This window comes from Juglans microcarpa x Juglans regia, chromosome 7S (genome assembly GCF_004785595.1).
Source record: "Juglans microcarpa x Juglans regia isolate MS1-56 chromosome 7S, Jm3101_v1.0, whole genome shotgun sequence".
Classification (NCBI taxonomy): Eukaryota; Viridiplantae; Streptophyta; class Magnoliopsida; order Fagales; family Juglandaceae; genus Juglans; species Juglans microcarpa x Juglans regia.
The window spans coordinates 20,185,330-20,197,887 of record NC_054607.1 but is presented as its reverse complement, the minus strand read 5'-3'; the positions used below and the strand labels follow the sequence as shown (position 1 = coordinate 20,197,887).

The window sequence follows — 12,558 nt, the reverse complement described above, 5'->3', positions numbered from 1 at the left end:
CATGTTTAAGTTTCAAATGTAACCTAACAAGAAAATCCAGAGGATCCTGACACCGTTGTAAAGTGCCAGCCACCGTATGTGAATGACATGTCAAAAGATAGATTGTAAAATTACAAACATTAATATTGGCAAGTACGATATTGCTATTGTTAAGATATAAATTAACATTGAACTATTGCTTAAAAAAAATAAAAAATGAATGAGCTAAGATTTTGTGGAAATAAAATATAAAAAACAAAAAAGCAATGCGACACGTGGATTATCCTGCTGTAATGTCCCTACTGGAGTGGTCCCACCGTAGAGCCACGCGTTTTCCGGGCTTTGCCCGTCAAGTGCGTGTCACGTGGGGTTTCAGATTTAGTATTTATTATTGTTATTTATTTTCTCTCTCTAGTGTTTTTATCTGCTTCCAAAAGCCTCTGCTAACTTCACCCATGCGGGACTCGAATCTTCCTGCGCCCTTGATTTTCAACCGGTAACCAGCTCTCACCGTCTCTCCTCAATTCCCACGCTAGTCGCGAACCGCAGACGAAACGGAAAACCGGATCGGTAAGTACCGGGTCACTACTCCTCCACGTGTCGGAACTAAAAGCAGTTTTTACCGACGTGGGACCGTGTTGGTGACGCAATCAGAGCCCTTGTATTGCTGCTTCAGTGTGAGAGAGGCCGGGTGCATAGAAATTAGAAATCAGATTGACTCCTTTCAGCTTCTCTCCGGGACCAAAATTCTAGGGTTTAAGTAAGTTCTCCAATTCTCCCTATAACTAGTTAGGGGTTTTAATTTCTTGACTCCTTTTTTTATGCAATTGAGTTCTTCGATTAGGGGTTTGGTTTTTAGGGTTTTCAGGAATCTGAGATTTTAGTTGAAAATTTTCATTTTTTATCATTTGATTTGGTTTCTTTTTGAGGATTTTATGATGGGCTTTTGAGGAATTTGGCATGGAAGTATCAAATTGAAAGCTAGAGGTTGTTTGCATGTGGGACTTTGGGCTTTGCTCTGTTTTTGGAAATGGGGGAATTTGAGAATTTGAAACGTGATTGTTTTCTGGGAACCAACACGAGTTCATGTGACTGGGAATCGAAGAAATTGAACTTGATGGCGTGAGGCTGATTCACGGTGCTGTTTTTGTGTTAGGATTTGGTCTTATGCTCTGTTTGGTAGCTGATAGTATTTGGTAAAGTTATATATCAGAAGTTTTTTTTAAAGGGTACAGGGAAAATTTTTTAGAGTCTTTGGTAAAGGAGTTTTCTTTTTTAGCTGGAAGGCCATGGAGCGAGATTAATTAAGATTCTGTTTTCTGTATATTGGTTCCGTGTGCTTGTTGATGTAAAAACTCCCTCCGGACCCATTTTACTGACTTGGGACTATTTTCTATCTGCAGTTGTACCAGGAATAAAGGCACCTACACTTTTATAAGGAATTTGAAGGAATGCAGCAGAAGTCTGAAAAGCCAAATCGACTGGACCCTCGTTCACATGCCATTCAGCCACCAGCTGTCTATACTGAACCTTGGTGGCGTAATATTGGGTACAATCCCATCTCCCCTGCTGTGACAGGGGGGAATGTATCCAATTCGTCTTCGTTGGAATGCCCAGATGCTGGTTCAGATTCTAACGATGGTCAATCACTGTCAAATAATGAACCGAATGAGGAAGGTGACGATGCCAACAAAGAACCACAAAATACTGCATCTTCTCGATCAGGTGCTTCAAATGGTGACACTAAGAAAGTTTAATATTGTAAGACAGAATTTATATTGACGAATGTTATGAATAAACAAAAATGATTTTCTCGCTTTTTTATGAGCTTGACACTTATTGAGATCTCCAATTCCTGCCCTCCATGGAGGATTCAAATTCTTCAAGTTTCTAAACAATAGCTTTATTTCCTATTTTTAGCAGGAAGTTATGGACAACACCACCAAAATATGCAGCATGTTGCGTCAACTGCGCCATCTATGCGTGATGAATGCCTCACACAACCTGCGCAGCTTGAACTTGTTGGCCACTCAATTGTAAGCGCGTTTCCTTTTGAACCCACCCGCCAAAAAGATTCCTTTAGGGCTTAGGGTCCTGTTTAACTTATAAAATTAGACAGCTCAAACTTGTGCGATATTGGAGCTGAAGGGATTCCTAACTTTGTTTTAATTCTTTTGCAGGCATTTGCATCAAATCCATATCAGGATCCATATCATGGGGGAATGTTAGCAGCGTATGGGCATCAGCCTTATGTAAGTTTACTCTTGTGATTATACGTGATTGGCTGTTGTTTTCATGGTTGACAACCGTCCTTTTAATTTTTGATTTTATGAGATGATCCTCTCAAGAGGTATATTATGTTGCAAGGATTAAATATTTCTTCTAAAGTCGACTGCTATTTAAGTTATTTTACATTCAATGGTTTGATTTTTGAAAACTCGGTACTTATCTTCTTGCTAAAGTGTTCCAAATATGGGAGTAATTTTCATCTCTCAGATTTTATGGCATCCAATCAAACTGCAATAAAGAGGTATCCTCTGGTTCTTTTCTTGTTGTTTTCTCTACATTAGTGTCAGGTTTTAAGCTTTATGGCATCAGCCTTATGTAATTGGACTTGAGATAGATAGTGGTTAGAATGTAAGATGGTGTTCTGGCTTTTTATTATACTTGAACTGAGGTCGGAACTGAGGATTCTTTTCAGCTAAAACTTTTTGGGTTGGGGAATTTAGACAATATACTTTCATCTATTGGGATTAGAATTGATAAGAAAAGACCACATCTTGTTCTTTCTATGGCATTAAGAAACTGTAGAAGGTCGATAATTGGAGCAAAAGCTAATTATGTGATCCAGTAATGCCTTCTTATGGTCCTTTTTTTTTTTTTTATGTTGGGGAACCTCTCCAAGGCAGGGCCCTTCGGACCCACTCCTGCAGAGTGAACCCTGGTCCCCTGCACCGCACTCTCGGAAGTTTCCCTACACGGAACTGGTTAAATCACTGGCTTTTCACCAAGAGGTGTGGCCTCAAAGGATTGTTTGCACCCATGAGGTGTTAAACCTTGGACCTTGAAGGGAGTGATACCCCAAGACCAAGGCCTTTACCACTTGGGCCAACCCCTTGGGGTTTCTATGGAATATTGACCTAACAGGGCCATGGATTGTCTCTTGGGATAAGAATTTTGTCGTGTAATTCTTTGATCCACGGCTTATTTGGATGTTTACTGTGCTGGAACTTCATGATCAGTAAGTCATTTGTCTAAAATCTTTGGCCCCATATCCACTGGGTGGATCTGTAAGTGAACTTTGAACATACATTCAATCCATGTGTAACACCTTTCTGTTTGATAATGTGGGATATATGAGTTTAAATTGTTTTTTTACCGATTTACAGTACTCTTTCTATTCTTTTCATTGCCCTTTTGTCCTTTCTTTCTTTTTAAAAAAAAAAAAAAAAGTTTCTTATATAAATATATTGGGGGAGTGGGGCTGGGATTAATCCGATTGGGTAGGAAATGGTCATTTTTTATTCACACCTGCATACTGGGTCACAAATTGAAGGCTTTCTTTCCGTTTTAACTATACTCAGCCTGCCCGAAGTGCTAGATCTGTCTTCATGGGTGGTTTTCCATGATTTTTGTTTCCTTTTTATTGAGGAGCAATTTTTCATTATGCTTATGCTGTAACAACAGTGATAATGATGATAGAAATAATTTAATGTGCTAGAAGGTTGTTTGCTTTTAGTCAATTGATGTAGTTTTCCTTTTGGTGGAGTTATAAACTTCACAGAAATAAGACGCTTGTTTTACATGAAACAAATATTTCTCATGACTAATTTGCTAGAATATGGAATGGTCTGACATGTATTTGTCATGGTCAGGGCTATCCTCCTTTTCTTGGAATGCCTCATGCTAGAATGCCTTTACCACTCGAGATGGCACAAGAGCCTGTTTATGTGAATGCCAAACAATACCAAGGTATTCTGAGGCGGAGACAGGCACGTGCTAAGGCCGAGCTTGAAAAGAAGTTGATAAAAGTTAGAAAGGTAGAATGAATCAGTGCCTTAATTTAGTTGTTAGGTATTAAAATTTCTGCTTCAGCTTGAAATATTTGATGTTATACTTCTTTAGTTGATATTACTTCCATCTCATAATAAGTATCTTAAATAACAAGAAATAAATATGCTATATAAGGAGGGCCATTTCTTTTTCTCGGATAACATGTCTTTTGATTCGTTCTCCCAAAATCCTTCTTGTGTTATTGGTGCTTTGAACTTTCCATATGGGCACACATTTCGAATGGAGGGATGAAAAGGGACGCACAACTTTAATATTGCCGGACTTTCAATATAAGATGCATGCTTTGGTTTTTGTAAGTACATATGTATGATAAATTTTTTATTGAGACAATTAAGTTTAACTTGAAACTATTAAGACTGTGGGGGAACTGTGCAATTGGAGTTTCCATGGTTATGGAGTAAATGTATTAGGATGTGCGGAGTTTGAGCTCCATCTATACGGTACCTTGTTTAATTTCCCAATCTTCTACAGCCTTATCTTCATGAGTCTCGACACCAGCATGCTATGAGAAGGGCCAGGGGAAGTGGAGGACGTTTTGCAAAGAAAAGTAATGTTGATGCTGCGAACCATGAAGCCAAAGAAAAGGGCACTGCTTCTGGGCCAGCTCTCTCATCACAGTCTGCAAGTTCGTCTGGTTCTGAACCCTTGCTCACTGACTCTGCTGAAACATGGAATTCCTCTCATGGGCAACAGGAAGGGAGGCGAGATGCATCTGAAGCTCAGAATTATGTAAATGGTGGCAACCATTACCAAAATCATGAGGTCTTATCTGTCTCATCATATCTGCATACGAGTGGAAGAGGCAAGGAAGGAGACTGTTCAGGCCAACAATGGGGAAGCATCTCTTCTAACCAGGCCTCACAGAGGCGTCTTGCGATACAATGAACTCCTGTGGGGAGGGAGTTGGGTGCCAGGATTGTGAATTGCACCCCACCCTGATGGAACGGGATGAAGTCCCTGTGAATTTGTTGACAGACAGCATTCTGGCAATTCATATGCCAGGCGGCAAATCATTCTTGGCTTTAATATTGTGCATGTGACATGGATGAAGAGTGGAGAAGTTGAACGGCTTCTTAAAAGGTTTCCAGTTCTTTATTTCAGCCTCTTCTTCCATTTTTGCTCTTTGTACAAAGGTAGAGATTAATTAGCCAACTCAAAGTTTGCCTTTTAAACTCTGGGTTAATGTACAAACCATCTTGTTAATTAGATAGGAGGCTTGATGATCTTTGTGTTGTTTATGTTGATCATTTCATAGGATTTGAATTGTGCGGAACATTAAGCTTTTCAAACATTGATTTTGATGGACTTGTGGATGAAATTGTTGATCCAACTATATTTTGTCTTTCGAAGCCAACATTTTTTGCCTCAGGAGTGGCGGCTGTGTTCCAGTTGATGACAGTAGGTAATGTGGTACGAATTTAACTCGGACTTAAATTTGCTCATTTGCTGATTTTGGCATAATTTCTACAGTTATGTTTGAAAATGTTCAAAAATTTTAGGAATTTGTTTGATATTAGGTTTTGTGAAAGGAGAGCCAGAAATTTGAATAAAAATATTTTAAAAAAAGTGTTAGTATTGGAGTTTGTGAGAGTTGAATGATAAAGTTAAAAGTTGTTTGAATATAAATTCTTATTTTTAATTTTTAATTTTTAAAGTTTGTAAAAGTTATATTGATTTGTTTGTTTGTTTGATTAATGATTGATGAAAAGTTGAAAATTTGAAATAGATTTTTTTAGTATTTGAGTAATGTTTGGGAATAAAGTTAGGAGAATGTTGAAAAATGTTGAAAATTTTGAAGACTCCTTTGGTTTTCAAACACTGCAAATTGTAAAATAAATATGAAAGGGGTATTTGACAATTTTTTTTTCTCTTCTGTTTCTAGTATAAAATCTATTTGCTGTCATTATTGGGAGGGGTATAATCGGATCGGTTTAATTCTGGACAAATTTTAGAACCGAATCAATACACACTAGTTTTGAAAATTTAAAAATCGATACGAACCAATTCATCACTAAAACCGGAACTTTCAATTTATTCGATTTCGGTACGATCCATTTTTTCTGTTTACCATTTGTCACTACATAAGTTTAGTATTATAATTTTTTGAACGCTAAATTTAATTACTAGAATTTAGTATTTATTATTAGCAATTACTAATTCATTAATATCTAATTATACAAGTATAGTATAAGTAATGTCTAACTTATTAGTGACATTAGTTTTATGTTATAAAATTGATAGACATGAATAATAAAATTAAATTTTCAAATTATATTAATGAGCAATTTAGCATATAATATAATATAAAAAATATTTTATATATAATATAAAAAAATTAAAAATATATATATACCGTTCTGATTTAATTCAAATCGGTTTTTAAAATATGAAAATCAGTTTCGAACCAGTTTAGAGCCGGTTTCAGTTTTTAAGAATCGGTATCGGACTAGACCAATTATAAACTAGTACTAGACCAGACTGATTACGAACTGGACTGAATCCACCAGTTCATTTCGATTCGGTCAAATTTTTCAATTTTTACACCCCTAATTGTTGGTCCCAAAGCTATCGCTATCCATGAATTAGATTGAGCTCAACTCCTACATACGATTGAAACTCACGATTTCGGCTCAACCCTGTATAAATTTCATGGGAAATACTTTAGGCACAAAAGATTACACAAAAATAAACTCACAAACTGATATAGTTTGATATAATATATCAGATTGTAAAATTATTTTTATTATAAAGTATATCTAACAGATCTCATAAAACCAAATCAATTTGTAGGTTTACTTTGTGTAATATCTTTATCTATGCAGCAATTCTCATTTATTTAATAATCAAATTCATATAGTTTATCGCAAGTACAAGATTTTTAAATTTAACTTTTGTAGGTCAGGAATGTATAATTTACCTAATTTAAATGACACAACGATCTTCATATAACTAAATAATTGATATTGATATGAATTTTGAAAATTTATTAGGCTCAATCATGAAATTCAAACATTTTATTGTTACGATCAATTCCTTAATTTGTGAAACAAATTGAAACATTTTATTAAATCTTATTGAATTAATTTTATTTTTGTATTAATTCAATAAGATTTCTTAAATTTAATTTTACGGATTTATATTTTACCTTTAGAGAAAACACATTGGAAAATTTTTTTTCTTTAATTATTTTTTAAGTGTAATTTGTTTAACAGTTTTGAAAGGTTGCTGGAGATTCTTGGTTTTGGATTAATGTTCATGATGGATTTATGCCAAATTTTGTTTCTTGTTCTTTTGGATTTATTTCCTTTTTTGGGATATAGCATGGCACCGGTCAATTAGCTTATAAATTGATAATGTTTGTTAGCTCTAATAGTTTTTATTTATAAGAAAGTGATTTTTAATTATTTAAAATACGATAAATTAGGATGGAAGAAGACGATTTCATTATATATCTGCAAATCTCACGCATTCTATTTTAAAAGAGTAGGTAAATCTGGATAACATAAAAAATAAAAAAAAATAAAAATCATTTTCTAAGAATGAATCTTACTTTTTTTTTAAAAAAGAGTACACCGAGTTTGCTCTAACATGCATACCCTTAAACTGTATCTAGCATTACTTATATCTATCGTACATTATAATACATCTTGAAGAATATGGATCGCCTTACGTTTCCTACCAAAATAGAGCTCTATTACGGATCAAATACATCTCCCCTTTTACGTAATGGATTGAAACATAGTCAGCCAAAAAGCAGAGAGAGAGAGAGAGAGAGAGAGGTCTAAATATATATGCAGTGTGAGGTCAGATGGAGAAGCACAATATTCCAGCAGAAAGGTAAAATTTTTATGGAAGGATTTGAAAGTGTTTATAAGTTAGTATGATGTTAATAGACAGCCTCATCATCAGCTTGATAGAGTTCGACTTCTTCTACTTGAATCTGTTTCTATTTGTTCTTCAGATGATCAGGTACTCTGATCATGTGACTAGATATAACACGTTAGATTTACTATTGATCGACATATTACATCAAGCTATATCAGTTTGTGAGACTAAATTTGATCGAATATGCATGTGCAGGACAATGATGATGAGGAATGTAGAGTACTAGTCGACGAAAATATGAGGTCTTCTACATCAATGATGAACCAGCAGAGGGCTGAAGTAGATGCAGAAATGGAAGGAAATGCAGTCACCGCAACTACTTATTACAATCTGCAGAGACTAATGCGCTTGTACACAGAGAGTGAGAGTCAGACATAAAAATTACTGCATAGTTGTTCTTACTGGCTGAAGAAGGGGGAAGAGAATAAAAGAAACTGAGAATATACCACTTGAGCTACATCCTGCAACAAGCACTCTTGTGTCTAAAGCATCTTAATTGTTTTCCTTTTAAGAAAAGAACACAAAACTCCATTGAATTGAATTAAACAAGCTTGTCAAAACTCTTGCCATAATTCAAAGAACTGCACCACAGATACTTCACTGCTTGATAGTATACATTACTATATTTCTTGTGCACCCTTTATATATATTATCATTTTGATTGGTTCAGACCTTCAAGGGATTTATGCTGTGGTTGCTTGGATGTTTTCATGAACCTTTCCTTCGGCTGATGTTATTTTCTTCTACTACCATGATATTTATTTGGAATTTTCACCAACTTATTTCTCTCCTCTCTTGTTTTGTAGGACCACAGAGAACGCTTGCTTCTCCTATTATTCAGGTATGTTGCTTTCATAATTTAACCGCAAAAAATATGAAACTAATTAAACCTGTAATATACGAATAGACTCTGACGCATTTCTTCAAGTTTTTCCTTGAAATTTACAGGTCCTTCGTCAAGAAAACCCCTCTCTTGATTCTATGCTCAATACGGTTAGTACACGAGAGTCTCACTTTTTCTGTTAGCATTGCTGCATGTCTTGATGGTTTGAATATCCACTTTAATATTTGCTTCTGAGTATACTTGTCTATTTCGGTTCTAACGTCATATAAAGTGAGACAGAGACTGGAGTATCTTCTACTTTTTGGGGTTTTAAGATGCTCAAAACTGGCAATTAACATGTTCAAAGCTTTTAGATTGGCAACAAGTGAATATGAATTGAAACTATTACCATTTACATGGATGATAATTGAAAACTATTGACTTGGATACATTTGAAATTTTCAGCTTCTAGAAACAGGTGAAGTTGATACTCAAAGTCAAGATCTTTATGTAAGGGAAGATGAAACTCAAAGTCAAGGTCTTTCTCACGATCAGATTTCTTTGCTCCCGATTTCAAAATATGAGTGTGATTTCATTTCAGGAAAGGATTCCGGAGATGAGAGGTAACATTTCGGCTTGTGAGATGTATTTTTATGCAGCACTTTGTCATCTGTCTCCTTTGTAACCAACTGATATGTTTTCAGCTTTTGGTAATCTTGATTCTTGCCATTTCACGTTATAAGATATGTTTATTTTTGGTCATTGTTGAACTGTCCTAAGCCACTAGTTCATGCAGTATTATAGTTTGGGACACAAAGCATTACTGGTGGCCTCGAGTGAGCTTTGCATCATTAAATGTCATAGAATCATCAATTGGATGCATGTCTGCAGACTCCTAATTTGGTTCATTTCGGTTCCTGTATAGATGTGTGATTTGCCAGATGGAATATAAACGAGGTGAACAACAGATGACACTTCCTTGCAAACATGTCTACCATGCTACTTGTGGAACCAAATGGCTCAACATCAATAAGGTATGCTGCTCAGATTTTCAAGATGAAAACAAGAAAACATTTAGCACTCTTTTATTTTAGCTGCAAACTCGAATTTATCATGACAGATGTTTTTTGTTTTCTCAGGCTTGTCCCCTATGTCAGACTAAGGTGTTCTTTGATGTGTCAAAAGACAAGGCATGATCACTGGGAAGTACAGAGAGGGACTTGAAGAAGTACTGTCACTGAGCATTTTTCCAATCCACCTTTTATATCAATCTTCTGCAGATGCTAATTTTCCAAACAAATTAGAAAAACATTCTTCCGCTTCTTCTAGCAGCACAGCTTTTATAACAAGAGAATTTTTCAGATTGTAAATGATAGACCAGATGATTATAATAGCTAGTTTGTATGATTCCTCCTATGCTGATGCCCATTTTTTGTCCTAGCTAGCTTTATGATCATATATTCAACTTTGTCGACTGATTTAGTTCATAACTCAGAGTAATTAAGGGATTCTTTACAAGTAAAGCAAATTAATGACATCAGTTGAACAAAACTATCAATGCCGTTTTCGAATTTGATAATTTCATCAGAGTTCAAGCCAATGTTTTAGAAAAGTAAGTATATTTGTACATATTGAGCAAGAAATAGGGGGTATAAATACAACTTTTTCTTTTTTTTTTTTTTAATTTTTTATGAAGGCACAAACTTAGTAGAGCCTTTGCCATTCCTAATGGGTGTCTTTCTAGGTTTTCTTTTCAAATCATGCTTTTTTGGTTTCAAAACCATTGAATTCATAAAAGATGTGGAGATTTAGGCCCCATTTGGTTGTTAAACTCATCGTTCAACTCAGTTCAGTCTAATTTTAAGGTGAGTCTAACATCCAAACACCCAACTCTCAAATTACTAAACTCATCTCAACTCAAAACCTCTTTACACATGGGACCCACAACCTTTTTCAATTCAACACTTCTTTACACGTGGGACCCACAACCTTTTTCAACTTCCCATAAATATATATAAACTCATATTAACATCCAAACACATTTAAACTCATTTTAGGTAGATTCCACAAAACTTACTCTACCATCTCAACTCACTACTATTCATAAAGAGCTCAACTCAGCTCAACATCCAAACGTAGCTTTAGAGGAAGTTGAAGAGTCGATAAGTTATGACTCTAAATGGCAGAGTCACTTTGGCAGTACTCTATATATAAAGAGGTTGTGGTCTCTCTCCACTCAAAAGAAATTTGTGAGGTTTCTCGTCATTAGCAAGGAAACAAATAAGAGTAGTGGAAAAAAATGCGAAGGAGTATTGGGAGAGCTCAACCTCAGTTTAATCATTAAAACCCTTACCTTGCAATTCAAAGTCTCTCTACTCAAAGCATAATTCAATCCGCGATCACTTATGTTGTCGTGATCAAAGAATGTTTGTGCATCGTGATGCTAAAGTTGTCTACGGAACCTGAAGTCGAAATGTAAATCCGAGCTAAGCATGTGAAGGGAGAGATGTTTGAGAAGTACTATGAGAAGGTTTGCAGTGTTGTAGATTGGAATGATAATTTGAGCTCCCTCTGAGCTTGTTGCAAGATCAGCCACTATTCACTTTCACACCCCACACCTGATAATTTTTTCTCTTTTTTTTTTCTTTTTTTATAAGATGTGGGGTGTGGGGTAGTGAATAATGGCCGATGAGAAGAATTATCCATATCGAAATGTCCAATAAAATTAAAATCACAACCCAACAAAGTTCATCAAAATAAACAAACACATAATAATAAGTACAACAGTTAAGAAAAAAGACTACATTTGGGCAATAATATGGTAAAGCCTATCAACAATAGTTATTGGTATAGTTTTTGAACAAGACACTATTCATAAGTTGATTTTGATGTAATGTATTGTTAATGGAATATCCCCCTTGAATTGTTAATCTAATACCTATATAGTTTTTGAAGTGTCCTCTTGGATTCTCCGGATCCCGATCTGGTTCTACACTTTTAATTACAATTTTTTTAAATTTCTATACAAAATATAATAAACAATTCAACTTTTTTAAATCTAAAAAAAAAAAAAATATTATAATAATATTTTATTTAACTTTTAACAAAACATCTCATCTCATTTGAAATGGGTAACCAAACGAGAGATTAGTTATCACTTATCACGCAAATCAAATGCAACGTGCATTTTGAATAAAAAAAAAAAAACCAGTTGCTCTTTGGAACGAAGGTGCCGATTTCAAGGGTTCAATGTTCTTCAATAGTGACATGACACTTCAGCACGCCATGCAAATATTTTAAATTCCATTTTAGTGATCATTCTAGTTTAAGTACTAAAATGAAATATTTTGATATTGGTGTATTCTAGTATACCATTTTAGGATTAATTATATATTATATAAATATTTATATGTATATATATACTAACAACTAATAGAATAATATATATATGTATATATGTAAATGTGTATCGTATACGTGTATATATATGGAAGAATTGAATATTTATAAAATGAATATACGTTGAAAAAATCACAAACTTGAGTTAAGACACAAAAACAAAGAAAAAAAAAAAGAATAGAGAAATTATAAAAAAATAATGATATTTGAAGAAAGAGAGAATGAGGGGACATATTTAAAGTTACAAAAAAAATTATAATTATATAAATACATTTTATATTATAGAATTAATTAAATACCATCTAAATTTAAAATTTACAAAAATGTCATTCAAGTATAAAAAAATTACAAAAACAATCTGAAATGGATTAGAGATCAGAATGGCCGAAACAAGCCGG

The 12,558-nt window shown here is 34.5% G+C and overlaps 2 protein-coding genes across 5 annotated transcripts; both read left to right on the top strand.

Annotated features, from left to right (window-relative positions):
* The first annotated feature begins 405 nt into the window (after nt 1-405).
* Nucleotides 406-5,278, top strand: LOC121241051 (nuclear transcription factor Y subunit A-1-like). Of its 4 annotated transcripts, none has more exons than XM_041138652.1 (6): nt 406-739; nt 1,383-1,704; nt 1,900-2,015; nt 2,160-2,231; nt 3,855-4,019; nt 4,525-5,278. In XM_041138652.1, exons 2-6 carry the CDS (start codon nt 1,431-1,433, stop codon nt 4,936-4,938), a joined length of 1,041 nt encoding a protein of 346 aa, XP_040994586.1. In that variant the 5' UTR covers nt 406-739; nt 1,383-1,430; the 3' UTR covers nt 4,939-5,278. The 4 variants fall into 4 exon arrangements, with proteins under 4 accessions (XP_040994586.1, XP_040994588.1, XP_040994589.1 ...); XM_041138654.1 differs by having other exon boundaries at nt 420-549; XM_041138655.1 differs by lacking the exon at nt 406-739 and adding an exon at nt 797-1,099.
* A 2,546-nt stretch (nt 5,279-7,824) lies between these two features.
* On the top strand, nt 7,825-10,177 carry LOC121241378 (E3 ubiquitin ligase BIG BROTHER-related-like). Its single transcript, XM_041139126.1, has 7 exons — nt 7,825-7,890; nt 8,134-8,299; nt 8,745-8,779; nt 8,887-8,931; nt 9,227-9,384; nt 9,687-9,795; nt 9,901-10,177. The coding sequence occupies exons 2-7, from the start codon at nt 8,176-8,178 to the stop codon at nt 9,955-9,957; spliced, it is 528 nt and encodes a 175-aa protein (XP_040995060.1). The 5' UTR covers nt 7,825-7,890; nt 8,134-8,175; the 3' UTR covers nt 9,958-10,177.
* Nucleotides 10,178-12,558: the final 2,381 nt, after the last annotated feature.